The sequence below is a fragment of the Schistocerca gregaria genome, chromosome 7 (assembly GCF_023897955.1).
Source record: "Schistocerca gregaria isolate iqSchGreg1 chromosome 7, iqSchGreg1.2, whole genome shotgun sequence".
Lineage (NCBI taxonomy): Eukaryota > Metazoa > Arthropoda > Insecta > Orthoptera > Acrididae > Schistocerca > Schistocerca gregaria.
The window spans coordinates 534,098,893-534,124,336 of NC_064926.1; the positions used below are offsets into that span (position 1 = coordinate 534,098,893).

At 44.3% G+C, this 25,444-nt stretch overlaps 2 protein-coding genes across 2 annotated transcripts in view; one reads left to right on the top strand and one right to left on the bottom strand.

The window, feature by feature from the left end:
* The window catches only part of LOC126282027 (signal peptidase complex subunit 3), a 56,114-nt gene extending 51,738 nt beyond the window's left edge, over window positions 1-4,376 (top strand). The window contains exons 4-5 of the mRNA XM_049981429.1: window positions 3,366-3,469; window positions 3,861-4,376. Of these exons, the coding sequence (XP_049837386.1) occupies window positions 3,366-3,469; window positions 3,861-4,020 (264 nt within the window). The 3' untranslated portion in view covers window positions 4,021-4,376. The remainder of the gene's footprint in view (window positions 1-3,365; window positions 3,470-3,860) is intronic.
* The window catches only part of LOC126282025 (protein lethal(2)k10201), a 224,791-nt gene that overhangs the window by 184,553 nt on the left and 14,794 nt on the right, over window positions 1-25,444 (bottom strand). The gene's annotated exons all lie outside the window — the stretch shown is intronic.

Below are 25,444 nucleotides of genomic sequence, written 5' to 3' on the forward strand. Positions count from 1 at the left end.
TGACTTCTCTATCTCCTTCATCTTACTTTTATTATTGACAGTCCAAGAGAGATTCCTTTCTTTTTTGCCTTTTCGCATTTACTGTTATGAATCTCCTGATTAGATCGCTGAGCGAGGTGTCGCAGTGGTTACCACACTGGTCTTGCATTTGGGAGGATGATGGTTCAAACCTGCATCGAACCATTCTGATTTAGGTTTTGCGTGATTACCCTAAATCGCTTCAGGCAAATGCCGGGATGGTTCGTTTGAAAAGGCACAGCTGAGTTGCTTCCCCATCCTTCCCTAATCCATTGGGACTGATGACTTTGCTGTTTGGTCCTCTTCCCCAAATCAACCAACGATCTGATCTAATTGGATCAGAAAAAAATGTCTCAGTGGGCACCTTTGCTTCCAGATGCACCATTCCTGGATCAAAGTGCTGATGACCTCATTATTTGGTCACGTCCCTCTCCCTCCAATAAACCAACCAACCAAAAGTACAAATTGTTTTGTCACATGCAGGCTGCAAGGTGATTGACAGTTTTGTAAGAAATGTTTTAGTTTCTGATTGTGAAGCAAATGAGCAAACATATTGTTGTTATGCAACAAGATGCCTTCTCAGATTTCTTTGGAAAACTTTAGAAGGAATACTCCAGCGTATCAGGCTGCAATTACTTTATCTATATTATACAAGTCTACTGTGTTGATCTGATGGCAATAAAGTAAGTGCACATTATTCTGTTGCTCATTCTCTTGTATCCCTCTACTTGTTGGCCGAGCATCTTTCAGGGAGTGCTAGACATGTGACTGTCATTCAGTCTCTGAAATCATCTTGGGACAGGCCTCTTTAGTGATTGCTAACAATGTTGGATATAAATTTTGACTTACTATCATTGTACCTCTCTCATTCTAGTCGAAGCCCTTTTGAGACTTGCTTAGTGGGATAGGTGGTGTATTATCCACCAGTTGTGTGTCTTTTTTACACAGACACGAATGGGAAGTTCTTAGATGATTTCTAATGATAAAATAAATTTTTAAAGAAAGGAAAACATTGAACACACTGATAAGTGAAGAGACTGTCTTCTTCAATCACTCACACTTCATTGAATATCAATTGTTACTGAGTGTCTAGACCAACTTGGAATTTCTAGAGAATTTCTTACCTTTCTACTTTGTTAAAGGAGTGAAAGACTGTTCAATAGAAGAATCGAGAAGTGCTGAATATGATTACCTAAGGCACTGATTGACGCTGAAATGCTCTCTGAAATCATTAAAAGAAAGGAAAAAAAATGCAGAAAAGCTTACATTTTTAACTCTGCAGCTGACAGTGCTGAATATGATGCAAATATCAAAATGGAAACCCTTCCACTAGATTACTTTCAGTAAAACATAGTCCATTCGTGTGCAGATAGCTAGGTAAGTGAGAGGATAATGGTAATACTGAGATTTGTGATGTGAGCGGTCACTATGCAGTGGGATGTTATAAATTACTCTGATTGTGTCTTCCAACCTAAATTTACTAATGTTATTAACTGTTTGTCTTGCCTGACTATGAAGTAGTCTCTTTACACATACTGTGCTTGAAGACTGATCCGATGCTGTCCAGGACAGAGACATTAATAATAAAGTGTGGAAGTGGCTGATGGACAACTGTCCATTTGAAACAGAGATGGAGTTGCTCAGTGTTTGGGGTGATACTGAATGTTCTGCACATAAGAGTACAGTTTGCACATGATACAGTAACCTAACAGTAAAATTCTACATTGAAACTTGCAGCAGCATAACAGATTGAATTTTACGACCTCTTACCAACGTAGGCAATGCGCGCGCACACACACACACACACACACACAATTACCTCCCTTCCCCCCCCCCTCTCTCTCTCTCTCTCTCTCCCTCTCCCCCCCCCCCCCCCCCTCACGCCGTTTTGTCTGTACATTATAACCCTGCTTTTACGTTCCAAAAATTAACGTTTTTCTGCCATTCGTGACATTGTTATCGGTCCCGTCAAATTTTCTATGCCCACAATGTTAATTTGCACCCAATTTTGCATCAACATATTAATAAATTTTCCTACAGTTTATGCATTATGAAAAAATGTTTGTGAGAAAGAAATGACGCTAGCATGATATTGGCCAGCCAGTAGTGTTTACTAATATTACGTGGTTAAGTTCCTTGACACCAGGCCACTCTACTCAGCAGATTTGAACCGGTAAGCACATAGAAGTTGGAACAATTCATGCCGTATCTCCTGCCGCTGCCAAGCTCTACTAGGCATGGTGGCTGATGGGAGTGACTAGGTTTGTTCGAATGAAGATATTATGACCAGTCACAACCCTTTTTAAACTGTGTTTGCTGAGCAAACAGTTTCTTGGTTGTTGTGATCATCGTGACATCTTTGTCGAACCATACTTAGCGTCGTTTCGGCATATGGCATTTCGAACTCTAATTGACACTTTGCATTGCTCACACGTTTTTAGTTTAAACACAGCGCCAGTTATGTATTTTATTCCTGCTGAAACAAAATGTGTTTCTCGTGCACGTGTGTGTGTGTGTGTGTGTTTACATAACTGATAAGGTACTGAACCTGATAACCTCAAAAAGATTACTACAGTGCAAGAGAAACAGAATAACACACATTCAAACACCACACAAAATACTTATTTACATATTTGCACTTGACAACATTTCATTATTTAAATAATGACTGACAGCTGCAGGCTTTCAAAAACATAGATTATGACATATGAGATTGAGTCAAATGTTCCTACTTCCCATACATTTATCAGTACCAGTTAAATCAGGGGTTTTAATTATCTAATAAACCTTCATTAGATAATAAACAAGTCCCTAACAAGTCTTTTGATACCTGTTATGTACATATATCATACATAAAGTGCAAGGGGGTATCCTATATGTAACTTTTACAGCTTGAAACATTATTTCTCACATTTTATATTTTCCTGCATTTTACACAGTTTTCTTTCAAGTCCCTGGAAAAGTGTAAAAGTGGGGTTTCAGTTGTAGAATCTACATGTTATAGTGTTGATGTATCCATCTTTCCCTTGTTCATCCCAGTGATCTGTTTTCATGGCTGATTTGTGTCTATATTTTACAGAATGTGAATGTGGTTGATTTTATTTAACTTATTTATTTTGCTCCATAGTCCTGTATACAATCTCCTATAATTTGTAATTTTTTGCTTCTGTACGCATGTATCCCTTGCCTATTCTGAAAAGAGTATTTTTTTCCTCCTCCCCCTTGTACCCATGACTCAAATGTTTTGTAAAGTTAATTTTTCTGTAAGGTGAAAATCAGTTTTTTTTTTTTTTTTTTTTTTTTTTCATTAAATTAAATTCTACCTGTGTATGTGGTCTTTGTTGTAGGTTGTTCTCTGGGACAAAATCATTCTAAGAGGAGAGAATGCTAATTTGGATTTTAAAAATATGAATCTGAAATACTATTTCTCAGATGATGGAAATGGATTAAGGTAAGTTGTCTGTGAAGTATCATCTGCAATTTAAAGAGTGATCAGGCCAATATAACTTAAGTCGTGAGATGAGAAACGGTGATTTGTGTTTACTAATTTTGTTTAAGTGTAATAGAAAGTGAAGGCAAAGATAAATCTTATCTTCTCATATATTGTCTGATTCCTGCAGCTTCATTTTACTTCCTGTTATTGCAAGTGAAAAAATTGTTTATAAAATACTTAGAACTTTATTATCTGCTTTGTATTGCTATGGATATGTATTGATGTTTGTCTTTTTGAGGACTGAGAGTGTATATGAATTTTTGTGATGTCAGAGTTTTTTTTATTTTAAATTTTCATATACACGTCTGTGAGAAATTCTTCCCAGAATGATTTTGTTTGTTTCTTGCAGGGGAAACAAGAATGTAACATTGACGTTATCATGGAATATAATTCCAAATGCTGGTCTGTTGCCTAGTGTATCAGCTATTGGCAATCACACTTTTAGCTTTCCATCAGAGTACACATCTTCGCATGTATATGGGAAGGAAACTCAGCATGCAGGAATATAGTGTATGATAAATGGGCACCAGTGATTTGCAGCAGTTACACAACTGGTGGTCATTTACAGAAATTGCTGCCTTCCTAAGTGGAAGTACAACTACTGACTGAACTGTGAGGGGTTGTGGAGTTTAAAATGAGTAGCTTGTCGAAATGTGTGTGATTTAAAGAGTGCATGTAGTGAAGTAAATGTCCATTTGCCATTCTCCAGGTGATTGTGATTGAGTGGGTGGCTATTTAAGCATCATTCAACTGTAGAGGGAAATATTTCTAATACTTTATTAAGGATGATAGACTGTCAAGCTGAATGTGTATTTATCATAATGTCATTAAAGTGTGTGATCTCTTTGACTGGAGTGACTGAAAATACATGTATTCATGTTTCCTTTAATCAGTGTATGGGATTGTAATGCAAATATTTTATTTTTGAATGTCAGTCAAATTAGCCCTCCCCCCCCTTCTTCTTCTTCTTTTTTTTTTTTTACAAAATTAGGACAGCTACAAAGCACTTTAAACCACAGATGTATTTTTGGAATTTACTGATGCTATCAACCATTCTAGCAATCAAATCTGCAATTAAGATTTCCTGTTAGAGCCATATATTACAATGAATTTTCTTTATAAAAATATACAAATTGTCCTGATTCTTCTTAGGGATGTGTTTGTATATATTTTTTTTTTTGTCTGTAATGCCATTTGTCGAAAAGTTGTGGCATTCTAATTTTTAAATGTTTTGCTAGTCACCTAAAGATTTCCAACTGTTAACATCATTACCTATCTGAACCTACATCTACACCTACATGAATACTCTGCTATTCAGTGTTACGCACTTGGCAGGGGATATATATAGAACCAATTTCAAACTGTTTCTTAACTGTTCCACTCTTCATCTACATCTACATTTATACTCTGCAAGCCACCCAATGGTGTGTGGCAGAGGGCACTTTACGTGCCACTGTCATTACCTCCCTTTCCTGTTCGTCGTGTATGGGTCGCGGGAAGAACGACTGCCGGAAAGCCTCTGTGCGCACTTGAATCTCTCTAATTTTACAATCGTGATCTCCTCGGGAGGTATAAGTAGGGGGAAGCAATATATTCGATACCTCATCCAGAAACACACCTGGACAGCAAGCTACACCGCAATGCAGAGCACCTCTCTTGCAAAGTCTGCCACTTGAGTTTGCTAAACATCTCCATAATGCTATCAGGGTTAACAAATAACCCTGTGACAAAACGTGCCGCTGCTCTTTGCATCTTCTCTATCTGCTCTGTCAACCCAACCTAGTATGGATCCCACACTGATGAGCAATACTCAAGTATAGGTCGAACGAGTGTTTTGTAAGCCACCTCCTTTGTTGATGGACTACGATTTCTAAGGACTCTCCCAATGAATCTCAATTTCTTTATTTTGTGCCTTTACTGTCATTCAAAAATTTTTATGTTGCCTCCTATTGAACCGCCATTTTATGATGAGTGTCACACCACTAACACTGAATATTCAGTCATTGCACAATTAATTCCATGGTTCTAGATTCCTAGATGGCTTTTGACACCAGTGCTTACAAAGCAGGTTCTAATCAAATTGCACACCTATGCAGTATTATCTCAGCAGTGCAAATTGATTCATAATTTTCTACCAGAAATGTCACAGATCATAGTAATTAATCAATACTCTTTGAATAAAACAGAAGTGATATCTGGCAATCACCAAAAAATAAAGGAAGGACGATTTGAGGTTTAACATCTGTCGACATCAAGGTTATTAGAGATGGAGCACAAGCCCATACTGACAAAGATAAGGAATGTAATAAATTAAGTTATTGTATTTAAAACCATAAAGTGCACAATGTAATACTGTGATTCTTTAAGGTCTCTGATGAATTTCAATGTTTATTTTGAAAATATCTGAGGCATGATTCACATCACATACCTAACCCCCCCCCCCCCCCCACACACACACACACACTGCTGCTCCTAATCTATATAAATGATTTAGGAGGTAATAAGAGCAGCCCTCTTAGACTGTTTATAGCTGACACTATTTTTTTACCATCTAGTAAGGTCAACAGAAGATAAAAACTAATTGCAAAATGATTTTAACAAGATATGTCTATGGTGGGGGAAAGGGCAACTGACTCTAAACAAAAAGGAATCTGTTAAATTTTAGTTACACAATAAATAACACAAATCAAAAGCTGTTAACTCAAATATGTAAGCATTAAACAATTTAAATTGGAACTATCATACAGAAAATGTTGTAGGGAAGGCAAAACAAAGACTGCATTTTATTGGCAAAACACTTACAAGAAGCAACAGAACTACTAAAGAACTGCTAACACTATGCTTGTCCACCCTTTTCTGAAGTACTGCTGTGCAGTATGGTCTAGGGGTAGCGTCTTTGATTCATAATCAAAACGTTTTCGGTCCCAGGTTCGATCCCCGCCACTGCCTAAATTTTGATAAATAATCAGCATTGGCGGCCGAAGACTTCCGGCATAAGAAGTCAGCCTCATTCTGCCAACGTTCTTGTCATATGGGGCGGAGGAGCGGATAGAGGTTCAGGGCACTCTCTTGTCCTAGGGGTGGGAAATAGCCCCTAAAGGCGGAAGAATCAGCAATGATCAAGGCAATGGAAACCACTGCATTAAAGACACGTAACATGTATCCACAGGACATGTGGCCTGTAGTTGAAGAAGTGTCATGATGATCTCTCCAGCGGCAAAAGATTCCGGAATAGTCCCCCATTCGGATCTCCGCGAGGTGACTGCCAAGGGGGAGGTTACCATGAGAAAGAGATTGAATAATCAACGAAAGGATAATGTTCTAAGAGTCGGGGCTTGGAATGTGAGAAGCTTGAACATGGTAGGGAAACTAGAAAATCTGAAAAGGGAAATGCAAAGGATCGATCTAGATATAGTAGGGGTCAGTGAAGTGAGGTGGAAGGAAGACAAGGATTTCTGGTCAGATGAATATCGGGTAATATCAACAGCAGCAGAAAATGGTATAACAGGTGTAGGATTCGTTATGAATAGGAAGGTAAGGCAGAGGGTGTGTTACTGTGAACAGTTCAGTAACCGGGTTGTTCTAATCAGAATCGACAACAGACCAACACCGACAACGATAGTTCAGGTATACATGCCGATGTTGCAAGCTGAAGATGAACAGATAGAGAAAGTGTATGAGGATATTGAAAGGGTAATGCAGTAAGTAAAGGAGGACGAAAATCTAATAGTCATGGGCGACTGGAATGCAGTTGTAGGGGAAGGAGTAGAAGAAAACGTTACAGGAGAATATGGGCTTGGGACAAGGAATGAAAAAGGAGAAAGACTAATTGAGTTCTGTAACAAGTTTCAGCTAGTAATAGCGAATACCCTGTTCAAGAATCAAAGAAGAAGAGGTATACTTGGAAAAGGCCGGGAGATACGGGAAGATTTCAATTAGATTACATCGTGGTCAGACAGAGATTCCGAAATCAGATACTGGATTGTAAGGCGTATCTAGGAGCAGATATAGACTCAGATCACAATATAGTAGTGATGAAGAGTAGGCTGAAGTTCAAGCATTAGTCAGGAAGGATCAATACGCAAAGAAATGGGATACGGAAGTTCTAAGGAATGATGAGATATGTTGGAAGTTCTCTAATGCTATATATACAGCAATAAGGAATAGCGCAGTAGGCAGCACAGTTGAAGAGGAATGGACATCTCTAAAAAGGGCCATCACAGAAGGTGGGAAGGAAAACATAGGTACAAAGAAGGTAGCTACGAAGAAACCATGGGTAACAGAAGAAATACTTCAGTTGATTGATGAAAGGAGGAAGTACAAACACGTTACGGGAAAATCAAGAATACAGAAATACAAGTCGCTGAGGAATGAAATAAATAGGAAGTGCAGGGAAGCTAAGACAAAATGGCTGCAGGGAAAATGTGAAGACACCGAAAAAGATATGATTGTCGGAAGGACAGACTCAGCATACAGGAAAGTAAAAACAACCTTTGGTGACATTAAAAGCAACGGTGGTAACATTAAAAGTGCAACGGGAATTCCACTGTTAAATGCAGAGGAGAGAGCAGATAGGTGGAAAGAATACATTGAAAGCCTCTACGAGGGTGAAGATTTGTCTGATGTGATAGAAGAAGAAACAGGAGTCGATTTAGAAGAGATAGGGGATCCAGTATTAGAATCGGAATTTAAAAGAGCTTTGGTGGACTTACGGTCAAATAAGGCAGAAGGGATAGATAACATTCCATCAGAATTTCTAAAATCATTAGGGGAATTGGCAACAAAACGACTATTCACGTTGGTGTGTAGAATATATGAGTCTGGCGACATACCATCTGACTTTCGGAAAAGCATCATCCACACAATTCCGAAGACGGCAAGAGCTGACAAGTGCGAGAATTATCGCACAGTCAGCTTAACAGCTCATGCATCGAAGCTGCTTACAAGAATAATATACAGAAGAATGGAAAAGAAAATTGAGAATGCGCTAGGTGACGATCAGTTTGGCTTTAGGAAAAGTAAAGGCATGAGAGAGGCAATTCTGACGTTAGGCTAATAATGGAAGCAAGGCTAAAGAAAAATCAAGACACGTTCATAGGATTTGTCGACCTGGAAAAAGCATTTGACAATATAAAATGGTGCAAGCTGTTAGAGATTCTGAAAAAAGTAGGGGTAAGCTATAGGGAGAGACAGGTCATATACAATATGTACAACAACCAAGAGGGAATAATAAGAGTGGACGATCAAGAACGAAGTGCTCGTATTAAGAAGGGTGTAAGACAAGTCTGTAGCCTTTCGCTCCTACTCTTCAATCTGTACATTGAGATAGCAATGATGGAAATAAAAGAAAGGTTCAGGAGTGGAATTAAAATACAAGGTGAAATGATATCAATGATAAGATTCGCTGATGACATTGCTATCCTGAGTGAAAGTGAAGAAGAATTAAATGATCAGCTGAACGGAATGAACAGTCTAATGTGTACACAGAATGGTTTGAGAGTAAATTGGAGAAAGACGAAGGTAATGAGAAGTAGTAGAAATGAGAACAGCGAGAAACTTAACATCAGGATTGATGATCCCGAAGTCAATGAAGTTAAGGAATTCTGCTACCTAGGCAGTAAAATAACCAATGACGAACGGAGCAAGGAGGACATCAAAAGCAGGCTCGCTATGGCAAAAAAGGCATTTCTGGCCAAGAGAAGTCTACTAATATCAAATACTGGCCTTAATTTGAGGAAGAAATTTCTGAGGATGTACGTCTGGAGTACAGCATTTTATGGTAGTGAAACATGGACTGTGGGAAAACCGGAACAGAAGAGAATCGAAGCATTTGAGATGTGGTGTTATAGACGAATGTTGAAAATTAGGTGGACTGATAAGGTAAGGAATGAGGAGGTTCTACGCAGAATCGGAGAGGAAAGGAATATGTGGAAAACACTGATAAGGGGAAGGGACAGGATGATAGGACATCTGCTAAGACATGAGGGAATGACTTCCATGGTACTAGAGGGAGCTGTAGAGGGCAAAAACAGTAGAGGAAGACAGAGATTGGAATACATCAAGCAAATAATTGAGGACGTAGGTTGCAAGTGCTACTTTGAGATAAAGAGGTTAGCACAGGAAAGGAATTCGTGGCGGGCCGCATCAAACCAGTCAGTAGACTGACGACAAAAAAGAAAATAGGATTGATAGTGGACATTGAAAAAGTTCAAATAAGTGTAGCTGCTATGTATTATCACAAGTTCAGACTTGGTACCCAAGTTCAGATAGCAATCGCTACAGCCAACACTTTGTTATTGCATGATCTTCTCATAAAATTTCAAGCACCAACTTCCTCCCTCCAGATACAGAAATTTTTTGACGATGCCCATCTACATAGGGAGAAATTAACATCTAACAGAAATCAGAAGTCACATGGAAAGATTTAAGAGTTAATTTGTCACGTATATTACTCAACTTACCCTTCTGCCGCCGAGCAGTGTGTCAGCAGTGCACAAGCAGCAGCATTACTGCATTTACTAGGCAGTCCTGCATTTTAACAACCGTTTAAATTTTGTGTCAAATTGTTTGTGCTCTGTATAGATAGTTCAGAAGTTATTTCACAACAGTATTAGCATGGATAGGGACTACGATTGCTGTGTTTGGATGCACGCTGAGTTGGCATCCCTTTGCTTCCAGCTTCAGGCAGTGTTGGCTTCGGTCACACAGCTTGAGGCTGTTGCCGATGGGCATCACTGGGGGGATCCGGACGGGGGTTTGTCGGGGACGGCCAGCTCGTCCCACGCATCCCCCGATCGGACTAAGATTGTGGCTGCCCGGAATACTGCCCACATTGAGGCTGATCCCTCACTTGTGGTAGAGTGGGAGGTCGTCTCTAGGTGTAGCAGGGGACGAAAGACATTCCAGAGGGCTGAATGTAAGGCCTCTCCAGTTTGTCTGACGAACCGGTTTCAGGCTTTGTCTCCGGCTGATACTGGTCTTCAGCTGGACATGGCTGCTTGTCCTGTTCCAGAGGTTGCCCTCAGTCTGCAAGATCCGGGCGCAAAGGGTGGGCTTACTGGTAGTTGGGAGCTCCAATGTCAGGCACATAATGGGCCCCCTTAGGGATAAGGCTGCAAGGGAGGGGAAGAAAACCAATGTGCACTATGTGTGCATACCGGGGGGAGTCATTCCAGATGTGGAAAGGGTCCTTCCAGATACCATGAAAGGTACAGGGTCACCCATCTGCAGGTGGTCGCTCATGTCGGCACCAATGATGTGTGTCACTATGGATCGGGCGGCTATCTGATTTGGTGGAAACTGCCAGTCTCGCTAGCAGGATGAAAGCAGAGCTCACTTGCAGCATTGTCAACAGGACAGACTGCAGACCTTTGGTACAGAGCCGAGTGGAGGGTCTGAATCAGAGGCTGAGACGGTTCTGCAACCGTGTGGGCTGCAGATTCCTTGACTTGCGCCATAGGGTGGTGGGGTTAACTTGGGACAATAATTAATCAAAGACTAAAACAATGTTACAGTAGTAAGAAGACGACTTATATGAGTGTAATATTATCGTGCCTTTCCGAATTCTTCAAAATAAACTTGCATGTGACCTCAACAGCTGAAGCTTCATCTCTCCTTAACACATTGGGAAGGCTAACGGAGCAAAAGTAGTAGAGCTAAGCTTGTAACTATGTACAATACACAGAGAATGAAAAACAGGCAAAAAAAAAAAAAAAAAATACTGTTGCTGTACCATCATTTGTGGCAGCACACAAAATTTCACTTGCCTAGAGGACGAGGACGATGATGTGCCACTACAAATGCTGTATTTTGCGATGAAGGATGACACTGAAGACACTGCATGAAATCCAGAGATGAGAAGCTGCTTTTGGTAATATAAGAAAGTGCTATGGGTAAAACATTAAGGATTTTTGCCAATGACATTTTACACTGTGATGGAAAACACGGCCCGTCACAGCAGAACACTGTGAAGATATGTTATTGTTGGCACCAAGAAATACAGATTTTACAAAAAAAAAAAGATTTCAATATGAATGCCAAATCATAGAATACAATGCATTGGGGGCCAGTACATTTATAAAAAAATATTTTGATTTAAAATTAATCGTTCACAAGTAATTTTTCTACCTGCCTTTTATCTGCAGGTCATATAGTTATTTCTGATAATTATCCTGGAATCACTCAGTTTGTTACAAGAATTGTTAGATTTCAACCTGAACATTGAGAGAATGGTTAACTGGTCCTTTCTACTGCAAGAATGCAACAGCCCACAAACTAAAACAGAATCATGACACTTGATTATCTTTTGTATTTGCCAGACTTCGTTCCAGTATCCCAATGAATTTTAAGCTTGTTTCACACTACATGTCGGGCCGGACCAGGATGACATATACCAGACGGGCGTGCAGGTAATCGGCTCATGCCACTGACCTGTGTTCAACTGTACGCCAGGCTGGGAGGATGAAAATCACTTCCAGATTTTCAAGTTTTAAAAGCTCTTGGTGGTGTATGTGGCCATGCCATATTGTTCTATGAATTTCTATTTTCCTTAAAAGCTTTACTTTCCCCTTGGAAGAAGAAAACACCCACTTTTCGTTTCATGTGTGTTTTTTTTTATGTAACACTTCTAAATTGATTTCGAAAAGAATAAACCAGTTACCCCTTCATAATTCAGAATAATCGTTGTGAAATGTTGTTACTTGTCAGCCATATGCACAAGTCTTGTAGTGAAAAAGTTTGATAGCTAGCGGGTAGCTTACAATTGGATTTGTTTTAGACTATACTTTATTGAGTGTGACATATAACTGAAAGTACAAAAAAAGTTTTGAACTGGTAGTGACTCTGATATCAATCTATGTTCGCAAGTAAATGAAAGTTACTGAGTGGCATCAATGCCACAGTTGCAAACCTACAGGGTTTGCATGGTTTTGGCTGGGTTTACTGTAGTGTCACACTACAGGATATAAAAAAACAAATTACTAGTGATCATTTCAGGCTTAGTATCGGTCACTCGTGTTATTTGAGTGACCCATGTCTAGAAAAATTGCAACATCAGATTATACTGGACAATTATCAGCTATGATTTTAAATGGGCCACACATTACATTATAAAAGGCAAACAATTATTTGCTCTCCACAACCAACAATTAGTAGAATGTACATTTCGTATTTGGAAGTAAAAGAGAACAAATTTACATGAGACTTTGTTATGGATGGTCTGTAATAAAAGCTTGTATCATTCTACTTAATTTCTTTCTAGTTAGAGATGAAAAATATAAGAAAAATATAATTACATTTATATATGTTCTACATCTAAGTTTGGATAACATGCAAGATGTTCATTTTTATCAAAAGGAAAGTTGCTACTCACCATATAAGCAGCAGCAGCAGCAGCAGCAGCACACACACACACACACACACACACACACACACACACACACACACACACACACACACACAACTGCAGTCTCGGACAACTGAAACTTCAATACGAGGGGCAGCACCACCAGTGCATGATGGTAGTGGCGACTGGGTGGGAATAAGGAGAAGGCTGGGGCAGGGAGGGGGAGGGATAGTACAGTGGGGGTGGCGGACAGTGAAGTGCTGGGGAGGGGGGGAGGGGATGAGCGGAAAATGAGAGAAATAAAAATACTAGATGTGATGGTGAAATGACAGATGTGTAGTGCTGGAATGGGAACAAGAAAGGGGCTGGATGGCTAAGGACAGTGACTAACGAAGGCTGAGGCAAGGAGAGTTACGGGAATGTAGGATGTATCACAGGGAAAGTTCCCACCTGCGCAATTCAGAAAAGCTGGTGTTGGTGGGAAGGATCCATATGGAACAGCCTGTGTTGGCAGTGTGTTCATCAGTAGGGTGATCCACTTGCTTCTTGGCCACAGTTTGTCGGTGACCATTCATGAGGACAGATAGCTTGTTGGTTATCGTGCCTACATAGAATGCAACACAGTGGTTGCAGCTTAGCTCATAGATCACATGACTGGTTTCACAGGTAGCCCTGCCTTTGATGGGATAGGTGATGTTAGTGACCGGACTGGAGTAGGTGGTGGGAGGGGTGTATGCAACAGGTCTTGCATCTGGGTCTATTACAGGGGTATGAGCCATGAGGTAAGTGATTGGGTGCAGGGTTGTGCAAGGATGGACGAATATATTGTGTAGTTTCAGTGGACGGCAGAATACCACTCTGGGAGGGGTGGGAAGGATAGTGGGCAGGACATCTCATTTCAGGACACGACGAGAGGTAGTCAAAACCTTGGTGGAGAATGTAATTCAGTTGCTCCAGAAAAGGATATTGTGTAGATTCAGAGAGCAGCACAATACCATAGAGGAAGGGATGGGAAAGACATAGCTCGTTCTAGGGCATGACAAGAGGCGAAGAATATGATTCAGTTGCTTCAGTCCTGAGTGGTACTGAGTCTCAAGAAGATTGCTCCTTTGTCACCAGACAGTTGGCATGTGGAAGGTTGTAGGTGACTGGAGAGACAAGGCACAGGATATCTGCTTCTGGACAAGGCTGGAAGTGTAACTTCATTCTGTGAATGCCTCCACGAGACCCTTGGCATATTTGGAGAGGGACTGCTTGTCTGTACAGAGGCAAAGGCCACAGGTGGCTACTTCTTGGTCCGGTGTGGGTGGCAGTTGTTGAAGTGGAGGTTTTTTGGTGGTTGGTAGGTTATTGTGGACAGAGTTACCAATGTATCCATCTTTGAGGTGAAAGCCAACATTGAGGAAGGTGGTTTGTTAGATTGAAGAGGACTTGGAGAAGAGAAACAGGTAAGGGATTGGGGTTTCTGAGTGGTTAGGAAGGATTCCTCTGGATAGTCCATGTGTAGTTTGGCATAGGATGGTGCCACATGCTTGCCCATTGCTGCACCATGGATCTGTTTGTAAGAGGTACTAGATTTGGATTCAGTAGCGAGTTGGGAAAGGTAATGTTCAATAGCAGCTAGGCCATGGGCATTGGGAGTTTCAGTGTAGTGGGATTGTGGCATCAGTAGTGACAAGCAGGGTGTCAGTTGTAAAGGCACAAGAACTGTGGGGATTTAATGGAGGAAATTGTCAGTGTCTTTTATACAGGGTGAGTCACTAACTATTGCCACCAAGAATAACTCCAAAAGTACGACAGGAGTTGAAAAGTTTGTGGGACAACGGGGGCCATAATATGATGTTGGTGTTCTGTAGCTAGGTAAGGTCGCTTCAGAGATATGAAGATAAACTTTTTTTGGTACTTATTTTCTGATGGCGGCTATCGAGACGATGATGTGAAACAGTATGGTCTTTGAAGGTAAGCGAAGGTACATAGGTGGCATGAACATCCATTTACAGAAGGTGTTTGAAGTGGTGACTGTTGGTATCAGTGCAGTGCTGCTGCAATCTTATCATAGATTGAGTGGTATTCCTTATCACATCGGCACTTATCAAAGCACATGCTCTGACAATTCTCTCTCACATATCTTCAAGTGTAGTTGGAACATCTTTATAAACAATGTCTTTTATGAATCCCCACAAGAAGAAATCAAGGCGCCAAGTCTGATGAAAGAGCCGACCATGACACATCTCCTCCACTTTCAATCAAATGATTTGGGAATTGTCTCTGCAGCTCATTTCTAGCCATCAGCAAAAAATGTGCCTGACACCCATTGTGTTGATACCACATTCTGTTCCTTGTTCCTAAAGGTACTTCTTCCAATAGCAGAATTAATGTTTCTTTCAGGAATGTGGTGTACTTCATACCATTAAGATTTCCTTCCATGAAATAGGGGCCTACAATTCTGTCCTCCAGAATCCCACACCATACATTCACTGACCACGGTTTTTGGTGTGCAACTTGCCGCAGCCAATATGGATTTTCAGTTGCCCAGTAATGTGTGTTATGCAAATTAACATTTCCATGGTTTGTGAATGTAGCCTCATCAGTAAATAAAATAAAATTAGTAAATGTGTCATCCATCTGAATCTGAAGTTGAGCCTCGGCAGAATTCAATGTGACGCATACAATCCGTACCAGTTAATTCTTGATGGAGACCGATATGGTAAGGATGATATTTATGGTGATGCAGAACACTAACAATACTACTTTGCCTCCTGTCAGATTCCCTTGCGATTTGACGCGAACTAACACAAGGATCTCTAACCACAGTGGCAAGAGTACCAATTTCTGTTTCCTCGTTAGTAGCTTTGCTTTCGCTGGATATGTTTCTGGTGCGTTAAAGATCCGCTTGTTGGTTGGTTGGTTGGTTTGTGGGGGTTAAAGGGACCAGACTACTTAGGTCATCGGTCCCTTGTTCCACGGCCATAATAATACACGAAGAAAAGTCCAACAAGCAATAAACACATAACGGAGACGACAAGGGACGACACAGAACAAGAAAGACATAGACGAAGACCAGAGAAAAGAGATTAAAAGACACACAGAGTGCGACGGTCATTGGCCGACAATGAAAATAAAACTGGAAAGGCCAACAACCAAGGGACACATTAAAACACCACAAACTAAAACCCCAGGCCAAAAGCCACAGTCGACACTAAAAAGGGACTCTCATATTGAATGATAAAAACCCCCTGCTCGAATAAAACGGAGAACTAAGTCAGCCATAGTAGAGTCATCGGTTAAAAGAGCAGGGAGTGTATCAGGCAGCGCGAACGTCTGCCTGAGGGCAGTTAAAAGTGGGCAGTCTAGTAAGACGTGTACCACGGTCAGGGCCAATCCGCAGCGACAGAGAGGCGGGTCGTCACGGCACAAGAGATACGCGTGCGTGAGCCGGGTATGTCCTATGCGGAGCCGGCAGAGGACGACAGCGTCCTTGCGAGACCCCCGCATGGAGGAGCGCCACACACTGGTTGTCTCCTTGACTGCCCGAAGTTTGTTGGGAGAGGGCAGGGTGCGCCACTCATCACGCCAAGCAGCAAGGACCTTCTGCCGCAATACGGATCGGACGTCACTCTCTAAAAGACCGATCTCCATGGCCGGGGAACTGACCGCCTGTTTCGCCAGTTCGTCAACCCGCTCGTTACCCGGGATGCCGACGTGACCTGGGGACCAAACAAAGGTGACAGAGCGGCCGCAACGGACGAGAGTATGGAGGGACTCCTGGATGGCCATCACCAGACGGGAACGAGGGAAACACTGGTCAAGAGCTCGTAAACCGCTCAGGGAGTCACTACAGATGACAAAGGACTCACCTGAGCGGGAGCGGAGAAACTCTAGGGCACGATAGATGGCAACCAACTCGGCAGTGTATACACTGGAGCCAGCTGCCAATGACCGTTGCTCACAATAATCCCGTAGAGTGAGAGCGTAACCAGTGTGACCAGAGACCACCGAACCGTCGGTGTAGGCCACCGCCGCGTTCGGAAACTCGGCCAGGATGGAAAGAAAGCGGCGGCGGAGGGCCTCCGGAGGCACTGAGACCTTCGGACCCTGTGCCAAGTCGAGCCGAAGGCACGGTCGGGGCACACTCCACGGGGGCAGACGGAGATTGGCCCAGAAAACAGGCGGCAGAGGAAAAAAGTCAAGGCCACGGAGAAGGTCCCGGAGGCGAACCGCAATGGGACACCCTGACCGGGGCCGCCTGTCTGGAACATGGACGATCGAGCGCGGGAACAGGAGACGGTAGTTCGGATGCCCTGGCATGCTATAAACGTGCGCGGCATAGGCGGCCAGAAGGCGGTCACGCCGGAACCGCAATGGAGGGACACCAGCCTCCACAAGTATGCTGTCGACGGGGCTTGTCCGGAACGCTCCCGTGGCGAGGCGGATCCCGCAGTGGTGTATGGGATCCAGCAATCGCAATGCTGAAGGTGAGGCAGAACCGTACGCCACACACCCATAATCAAGGCGGGACTGGATCAGCGCTTGATATAGGTGGAGGAGGGTGGACCGGTCGGCACCCCACCTGGTGTGGCTTAAGCAACGGAGAGCGTTTAAGTGCCGCCAGCATGTTTGCTTCAGCTGCCTAATATGGGGCAGCCAAGTCAACCGGGTATCGAACACCAGTCCCAAGAACCGATGCGTCGCGACCACAGCAAGAGGTTCACCGTCAAGGTAAAGGCGCGGCTCAGGGTGAACCGTGCGACGCCGGCAGAAATGCATAACGCAGGTCTTCGCGGCCGAAAACTGGAAGCCGTGCGCTACAGCCCATGACTGCGCCTTGCGGATGGCACCTTGCAGCTGCCGTTCAGCAGCGGCGATGCCACTGGAGCTGTAATATAGGCAGAAGTCGTCCGCATATAAAGAAGCCGCGACAGACGACCCCACTGCCTCAACGAGCCCATTGATGGCAATTAAAAACAGGGACACACTGAGGACAGACCCCTGTGGGACCCCGTTCTCCTGGACCCGGGAGGAACTATGCGACGCAGCTACTTGCACGCGGAAGGAACGATACGAAAGAAAATTCTGAATAAAAATCGGGAGCGGGCCCCTAAGGCCCCACCCATGAAGTGTGGCCAGGATGTGATGGCGCCAAGTCGTATCGTATGCCTTCCGCATGTCGAAGAAGACGGCAACCAGATGTTGGCGGCGCGCAAAGGCTGTACGGATGGCAGACTCCAGGGAGACCAGATTATCGACGGCAGAGCGGCCTTTACGGAACCCACCCTGAGACGGAGCCAGAAGGCCCCGAGACTCGAGGAGCCAACTCAACCTCCGGCTCACCATACGTTCCAGCAACTTGCAAGGAACGTTGGTGAGGCTTATGGGGCGATAGCTGTCCACCTCCAGCGGGTTCTTGCCAGGTTTCAATACGGGGAGGACTATGCTTTCCCGCCATTGAGACGGGAAAACACCCTCGACCCAGACGCGATTGAAAAGATCTAGGAGGCGTCGCTGGCAAGGCACTGAGAGGTGTTTCAGCATCTGGCTGTGAATGCGGTCTGGTCCAGGAGCCGTATCACGGCAAGCAGAAAGTGCGCTCTGGAATTCCCATTCGCTGAAAGGAGCATTGTACGACTCCGCGTGGCGTGTGTGAAAGGAAAGCCTCCGACTTTCCAACCGTTCTTTCCGGGAGCGGAAGGCCAACGGGTAGTTCGTTGACGCGGAACACTGAGCAAAATGCTCTGCTAACCGGTCCGCAATCGTGTCGGAGTCGGTGCACACTGCTCCATTCAGCGAAAGCCCAGGGACAGAGACAGGTGGCCGATAGCCTTGGAGTCGCCGAATCTTGGCCCAAACCTGCGATGCAGAGGTACGGACGCCAATGGTGCAAACATAACGTTCCCAGCACTCCTGCTTCCGTTGGCGAATAAGGCGTCGGGCTCGGGCGCGGAACTGTTTAAAAGCAATGAGGGTCTCCAACGACGGGTGCCGCTTATGGCGCTGAAGAGCCGCCGGCGATCTCGAATCGCCTCTGCGATCTCGGGCGACCACCACGGCACAGTCCTCCGCCGAGGTGACCCGGATGTACAGGGAATCGCAGATGCCGCCGCAGAAACGATGCTGGTGGTGACCGACTGAACCACCGCATCAATCGGATCAGGGGAAGGAGGTGCGATCACTGCGACAGATGTAAATAAGTCCCAATCAGCCTTATTCAGAGCCCATCTGGAGGGGCGTTCAGAAGAGTGACGCTGTGGCAGTGACAGAAAGATGGGGAAATGGTCACTACCACATAAGTCGTCATGGACCCTCCAGTGGATGGATGGTGAAAGTCCGGGGCTGCAAATAGAAAGGTCAATGGCCGAAAACGAGCCATGGACCGCACTAAAGCGGGTCGCCTCTCCCGTGTTTAAAAGGCAGAGGTCAAGCTGTGACAGAAGAGTCTCGACATCTCTGCACTGGCCAGTAATCGCGGCGCTACCCCACAAGGGGTTATGGGCGTTAAAGTCGCCCAGCAACACAAAGGGAGGCGGCAGTTGTCCTATCAATGCAGCCAACACATGACGAGAGACATCACCATCCGGCGGAAGGTACAAGCTGCAGACAGTAATAGGCTGAGGCGTCCACATCCTTACAGCGACAGCCTCTAAGGGTGTATGAAGAGGCACACACTCGCTGTAGATAGAGTTAAGGACGTAGACGCAGACTCCACCAGACACCCTCTCATAAGCTGCCCGGTTCTTATAATAACCCCGATACCCTCGTAGGGCAGGGGTCCGCATTGCCGGAAACCACGTTTCCTGGAGGGCAATGCAGAAGAAAGGGTGACTGCTGACGAGTTGGCGGAGCTCAGCAAGGTGGTGGAAAAAACCGCTGCAGTTCCACTGGAGAATCACTTTGTACATGGGCGAAATAGGCGTGAAGGGACCGAGGAGGCAGATCACGTCACTGGGTCACCTGCTGTCACCGATCGAGGACCAGTACAATCGGCGTCCTTGGCGTCTGAGGGTATGGCGAGATCCAGGTCCTCAGCGCCAGGATCTCCACCTCATCCTCAGACGCAGAGCCTGTATGGAGCGGTGGGGTGGATGCCACCGCGCGTTCCTTGGCCTTAGAGGCCTTCTTCTTCGTCTTCTCTCTCTGCTCCTTGGGCTTTACTGGCTGGGAGGGCTCCACTGAGTCAGTCTCCGGGACGGAGGAGGAGCGGGAAGCCCTGCGACCAGCCGCTGGCCTGCTTTTCAGCCATTGGCGGACGTCACCCTTCCCAGAGGTGGAAACCTGGGAAGGGAGGGACCCGAGGGATCCCTTGCGAGAGAGAGTCGCCGAAGAAGTCGGACGCTTCTCCGGCTTAGAGTTGGGGACTTGTGTCCCCGATGGTTGGGGGGTCGTTGCTCCTGAGGTAGGTGGTGCAGGAGCAACAAATGGGGAAGTGCCCCCCACCATCAAGGGGGCAGGTGTAGTATTCCGGCTCAGAGTGTTCAGTGGAATCGGTGCAGCAGATGACAAAACTACTGTTTTGGCAGCGGTGGCATAGGAGCTGGTCAGAGCCACAGGATGTAGCCTCTCGTATTTCCGCTTAGCCTCAGTATAGGTCATGCGGTCCAGGGCCTTATATTCCATGATCCTTCGTTCTTTCAGTAGAACCTTGCAGTCTGGCGAGCAAGGGGAATGGTGTTCGCCGCAGTTCACACAGATGGGAGGCGGCGCACATGCAGTATTAGGATGTGAAGGGCGTCCACAATCTCTGCATGTCATGCTGGAAGTACACCGAGATGACATGTGGCCAAACTTCCAGCATTTGAAACACCTCATCGGGGGGGGGGGGGGGATATAGGGCTTCACATCACATCGGTAGACCATCACCTTGACCTTTTCGGGTAGGACGTCACCTTCGAAGGCCAAGATGAAGGCACCGGTGGCTACCTGATTATCCCTCGGACCCCGATGGACGCGCCGGACGAAGTGAACACCCCGCCGTTCTAAATTGGCGCGTAGCTCGTCGTCTGACTGCAAGAGTAGGTCCCTATGGAATATAATGCCCTGGACCATGTTGAGACTCTTATGGGGTGTGATCGTGACGGAAACATCCCCCAACTTGTCACAAGCGAGTAACCGCCGTGACTGTGCAGAGGATGCCGTTTTGATCAATACTGCCCCAGAGCGCATTTTGGACAAGCCCTCCACCTCCCCAAACTTGTCCTCCAAGTGCTCGACAAAAAACTGAGGCTTGGTCGCCATAAACGATTCCCCATCGACTCGTGTACAGACTAAATAGCGAGGTGAATAAGGTTCGCTGCCAACCGTAGCCTTTCGTTCCTCCCATGGTGTGGCCAGGGAGGGGAACGATTGTGGATCATATGCCTGAGCATTGTATTGAGGCCGAGAACGCATAGAGACTGCTGGCGGCTGGCCGCCAGCAAAGATCCGCTTGTCCTCAATTTATCATACAAATATTCAAATGTACAACGTGTAGGCTGAGTACATTTAGGATACCTTTCAGAGTATGTGTCACTGAATTTCGTGGGCATTCTTCATAAATGACTTGTTCTTCGGAGGAATAAATTATTCACATTGTCTTGATTCGATGATACTAGTCTTACTGCTCCTATTAGAGTTGTGTTGTAAAACTGTCGAATGGTGTTTACATGTCAATGCCACATTAGATGGGCACGCCGTATTTGGCAAATATTTACTGTTGCGTGATATATATAAGAGAGAATTGTCGGAGCATGTGTTTTGATAAGTGACTATGTGATAAGGAATACCACTCAATCCATAAGAAGAAGATTGTAGCATTGCATTGATACCAATGGTCATCACCTAGTACACCTTCTGTAAATGGACATTCAGTGCCACCTTTTTGACCTTCAAAGACCTTACTGTTACACATCACTGGATTTGTATGGATAGCCACTATCAGAAAATAAGTACCAATTATAGCATCTAATTTAAAGAAAACAGTTAGACCGTGACATGACCCCATCTAGCAACAAAAACCATCATCATTTTATGGCCCCTGTTGTCCCATAAACTTTTCAGTTACTATCATACTTTCAGAGTGATTCTAGGTGGCAATAGTAGCAACTCACCCTGTATAAGAGGGTAGGTGATGGGTAATAGGCTGGAGGTGTTTGTCCACAAGAGCAGAGTTTCTCTCCTTGGGGCACACTAACTAGCCACAATGGGATGTCCTTAGTGGTTGGGATTATTAAATTTAGGAAGCATGTAGAAGGTATGAGTGTAGGGAGTGTTGGTTTGGGGGGGAGGAGAGAGAGAGAGAGAGAGAGAGAGAGAGAGAGAGAGAGAGAGAGAGAGACTAAAGATACTGCTGGATTTCTGAAATGGGGTCACTGGCAGGGTTTGTAGGTGGACGTATGTGATAGCTGGCAGAGTCCCTCCACCAGGTAATTTCTGCAGCTCATAATCAAAGTGGTGGGGCCTTTGCAGGCACTTAGGGTTATAATGTCAGGCCAGTTTTTAGGTGCTGGACTGCTGTTCTTTCTGAATATGTAAAGTTGGATTGCATGTTTGAGAGATCTGGGGAATGATGATGCGGCAAGGTTCAAGGTTAGGAAATTTTGAAAAAGTGAATAGGAGGTGATGGAGGAGATCATAGTTGGCTGGAGGAGTAAACTGAGTCAGGCAGGCAGTTTTGGATTGAGTCTGATTGGTGGCTTAAAAGTGTATCTGCTTTAGGGCTTGGGAGAAGGAGAAATCTTCAACAAGCCCAGCATGTGAGCGAATTTGGGAGTAGGGCGCAATGTAAGGACTTGAGAGAGGACTGATACTTCTGTGGAATGATACTTTTGGAGAGCAAGTTAATGACTGTTACGGGTCTGTTAGGTTCTGGATTCTGTATGGTTGTTTGGAGAAGTTTCTTACGGTATGATAATTGTAGTAGGTCTGCAAGGCAGGATCTGGCAATCATGGGAGGTAGTTTCATGGAGGCTCTTGTAGAGGTGGTGGATAATGCTAGTCCAAGGCAGGAGTATGAGGTGAACATGTTGTAGAGGTTTTTGAGGTGGCATTGTGTATGCTGTCTAGTTCTTTGAGGGCAAGGGTTTCAATCTGGGAGATGGGATGCAAGGATTTGGGACTGAAGAGCAGGAGAATTTTATGAATAGATATATTCCAAGGAGTTTTGGGCCTGATTTATGTGGTTTCGCTGGACTAAGTTGGTTGGGACTGAGGACTGATGAAATTTGAACAGATAAAGCTCATTTTGGGAGGAGGGGCTGAGCCAGAGGGGACTAATTCAGTGCTTAGGCCATTTGGGGAGATTCCTTGAGCTAGGCAACACTGAAGGAACAGTATTTGGAACGGAGTTTGTATTGCTTCGAGAATTTCCGTGTAAATTCTAAAATCACTTGACCTTCCTCCATCTCGAAACCACGATGTTTAAAATAGAAGTTTGTGGGAGGAAAATCCGACCTACTGTTCATGGCATGTTTGTGTGTGTGCAGGTCTAAAAACAGTCACGAGCAAAATGTGGACAGGGTGGCGGACAAGTACCCGCTGTACAATCCATAGAGTATGTGTAGAGAAGAGCCTGTGCTATTCTTTGCTGGTTTAGTGACTGTTAAGTATTCATGTTTTGGACTTCGTAGAAGCGAGACGTGTTCATATTTTCTGGTGGTTATTAAACCAACCCTGTTGTAAATGTATCTTAATAGAGTAATGTTTGACGACTTGGTGGTGGACTTACACAAGTTCGAATATTTATATGAGAAATGGTGAATTTGTTTTTTGTGGAAGTTGAAATACAAGGTATGTTCTATAAGTAATGCGACCAAATTCATAAAAAAAATAATTTATTGCATATATTCGTACAAATAATCAAATTTTCAAAATAACACCCTCTTGCATCAGTAAACTTGCCTGGAAGGCATCCTGGATTGCCTTTTCCTGAATGTCTTTTATAACTGATGTAACATGCACCTGGATGCTTTCAACTGTGTCCCAATGTTTTCCTTTCATGACTACTTTTAACCAAGGAAACAAAAAAATTCAGCAGAAGCCAGGTTAGGACTGTAGGAAGGCTGGAGAACCAGTAGGGTCTTGTTCCTGGTCAGGAAGATGAAGACGCTGTGACTCGGCATGTTGTCGTGGTGAACTTTCCACTTGTCCTTGATGTTGCTTCGGCAGCGAGTGCGAGACCCTCCTTTTCAGTACTTAAAGTAGAAAGCTGAGTTCACTGTAGGTATGATTTCATGGTGGACAATGCCTCTGACGTCAAAGAAGACAAGGAGCTTGGTTTTGATCCTGGACTCACTCATGCGTGCCTTCTCGAGACGGGGCGATGATGAGATGTGCCATTCTGAACTCTGCCTTGTACTAAAATAGCCACAACTCATCACCAGTGATAACTGAGGGTCATTTTCATACATTTCCAACATTTCTCAGCACCGAATCACTCACATGTGCTTGTTTTCATCGGTCAACACTTTTGGTAAGAGTTCAGCGCACACACCTTTCTCATGTCCAACTCTTCAGTCACAATGCGGAAAACGGTTGTTTTTGACATGTTTACAGTGTGTGCTATCAACTGAAGGCTCAGCTGCTGGCCAGAATGGACGAGTGGTTCTAGCCGCTACAGTCTAGAACCATGCGACTCCTACGGTCACAGGTTCGAATCCTGCCTTGGATGTGTGTGATGTCCTTAGAACTACTTAAACCTAACTAACCTCAGTTCTCGGGGACTGATGACCTCAGAAGTTCAAGTCCCATAGTGCTCAGAGCCTTTTGAACCATTTTTGAAGGCTCAGCTGTCTGTCAGATTTCAAACAATCACCACATTTTTGTCGACTCATGCGGTTGACGGCCGTCCACTGCAAGGTTCATCGGTGATCTCCTCTCTGCCGTCCACAAATGACTTGTGATTTGGACAAGCAATCAGTCCCAAATTTAATGCAAAATTTGATAGCGTACTGTTGCTCTACAGAATGATCCATTATGCCGTGTTACATAAACTCAAAACAGGGTTGATGGAAATGCACGTCCTGACCCTCTGGCAGCTCACAGCCGAATCAGACTTCTCTGGATAGCCAGCCATGTCGATCTCCGAAAACTACTTCTCTGAGAAGATCAGCTGTACATACCAAGGGTAATGGGAAGATTGCAAACCAGCTCCACATCTCTACTTGTCATCTAAAGTGTTAGAATGTGGTGATTGGTGAAAAAGGGACCCGAAAAACGGGAATTAGAAACGAAAATGAGAAAAGTTGATGTTGCATGTTTCCAAAGCAACCGAGTATAACAAGAGAAGAAAACCGTTATGAGAAACTTGATTTAGCTCAGAAATCAAAGGAAAAGAAAATTTGTGAACGCAGCAAAGGAAGTAATAACATCAAAAGAATGGAAAGAAGACCTCGACATATTAGACTTAGAAGAGATACGATGGGAATAATTCAACTAAGAAGATCCAGTGTGGGGAGTATACAGCTCACACACACATCAAAGCACCACCGACATCGCCCGCACCAGTTGCTGTTCACCGACGCTGCCTAAAACTTTACACTGGGTGACCATAAAACAATAATTGTTTGAGTATAAAGTTGAATAAACTGTTTAACAGACTGTATTTATTATACTTATATTTT